Source organism: Tupaia chinensis, unplaced genomic scaffold (genome assembly GCF_000334495.1).
Source record: "Tupaia chinensis unplaced genomic scaffold, TupChi_1.0 Scaffold000322_1, whole genome shotgun sequence".
Lineage (NCBI taxonomy): Eukaryota > Metazoa > Chordata > Mammalia > Scandentia > Tupaiidae > Tupaia > Tupaia belangeri.
Window position 1 is genome coordinate 5655890 of NW_006159816.1, and position 1924 is coordinate 5657813.

Here is a 1924-nt window from a genome sequence, read left to right on the forward strand (position 1 = left end):
ACACACACACACACACACACACACACACACACACACCTGGCATGAGTTTTAAGCTGCTCGGTCAGGGACTTGAACCACAGTTGATCATGTGGAAGCCCAGCTCATAACCACTACACTACCTGCTGACCCCAATATTGAAGTCTTTAATTACATACCAAAGATATCTTTTGATTGGACTGTTTATCTTGGGTGGTAGTGAGGTCAGTGGAGATCATGAAAGACTTTGAAAGAATAACCCAACCCCATGCAAACAGCAGAGTTACTGTACATGAGTTATAGCTATTATCATTATCTTAAAAACAACACAATTACCACTACTTCACTGGAATAAGCCAGTTTTGTATTGCACTATCTTGTCTACTTCCCTGATTCCTGACAGAAAAATTGTGTTTATTCTCCCACAAATTTTATGGCTATACCAGGTCCTTAAAAATCTATGGGTATGCTTTTTATTACTGATCAATTAGAATTTTCAAATGATAACTAAGTCTCTACTTTTTCACTGCCTCATCATAAGCATTATAAGGTTCAAGAGATTTATATAAAAAATAGCCACAGGATACTAGCAGAATCTAGCATCTATTCCAAATACTTGACAAAGGAAAGAAGAAAATCCCAGAGTGATTTCTTTCTTGGATGTCTAGTATATCTGCATTTACTACATCTTCAAAGTAAGAATCTCAAAACAAAACAAACAAACAAATCTAAATACAACTGCTTTTATTTCAACTGAAAAAAAATCCACTTTTTATCAGCTCAATAAATGTCCAAAAATATTACAAGCCTAACATGTAGAACATGAGTATCTGTCTCTAATACACTCATACATCACAATCTGACTTACTGATAGCAGAGTTAAGAGAGTTTAAAGGTAACAATTGCATAAGCAAAAGAACATATTATAATCATGCATTATTCCCCCTACCTCCCCCCATCCCCCCAAAAAAAGACGCAGTTGTGAATTCCTCCAAAGTTTCTATCTGGTAGTGAAAGTTGGAACAGCAGGGGTTAGCTTAAACGCCAACATATGTTCAGTAGTATTTGTTATTATGGAAGAGGAACAGGAGATACCTCAATCTAAAAACGATCCTCTCCCAGTGCCAATTAAGATTCATAGCAATTTCCACTCTCGTCAACCTCTGGAAACGACCAAAATAAGAACACCTGGCGGCTGCACTATTCTGTTCTTAGAAAATGTGCCCAAAGGGTAGCATAACGAAAACCTCCCGCTAATTCCAGAATTGCAAGGGAATGAGCTCCCTTTTTCGTCACGTCCACTTCATTAAATGCCAAACACCATTAGTATGATGTTTAAACACGACGTACGAGACTCAGACTCGCAGACACAGCGGGTCGCAATCCTTCCTCTGTAGCGCCAGAGACGCAGCAGTGGAAAAATAGAAACAGAGCTCTTCTTTATTACGCCCGCGACACCGCATCTCCGGAAAGCGGGGAGTGCAGCAGAGACTACGCCTCCCAGGACGCACCGCGCCCACGCACGAGCGGCGGCGCGACCGGAACGGTGCATGCCGGGACCTGGAGTTTCTTTACGGGACAGTCTGCTCTCTTGGTTCCCTGATTTTCGCCTTCCTCAGTGGGTGTCTTCTATGGCCAGGGAAGAAACTGGAAGGTTCATAGATGGCTAAACGTCAAGGTCGACATGGGCCAGGGGTTCTTTGGTATTTCTGTTTCCTCCGCTGCCTCTATTCTCGGGAAAGTCTTCCGCTTCCGGTTGTCTCGTTGCCGTGGTAACGAGCACGCTCAACCATCTTGGCGGTTATGGCGGGCCTGGGCGCCACGCACATCCCTGACGGGGAGTTCACCGCCGCGGTGTACCGGCTCATCCGGGATTCCCGCTACGCAGAGGCGGTGCAGCTGCTGGGCGGGGAGCTGCAGCACAGCCCCAGGCGCCGCGCCCGGCAGT

At 44.7% G+C, this 1924-nt stretch overlaps 1 protein-coding gene across 1 annotated transcript in view; it reads left to right on the forward strand.

Annotated features, from left to right (window-relative positions):
• The first annotated feature begins 1501 nt into the window (after positions 1 to 1501).
• Positions 1502 to 1924, forward strand: part of LOC102484177 (tetratricopeptide repeat protein 30B) — a 2759-nt gene continuing 2336 nt past the window's right edge. The window contains 2 exon segments of the mRNA XM_027773118.1: positions 1502 to 1919; positions 1921 to 1924. The exon segment at positions 1921 to 1924 is cut by the window's right edge and continues 2336 nt beyond it. Coding sequence (XP_027628919.1) covers positions 1780 to 1919; positions 1921 to 1924 — 144 coding nt within the window. The 5' untranslated portion in view covers positions 1502 to 1779.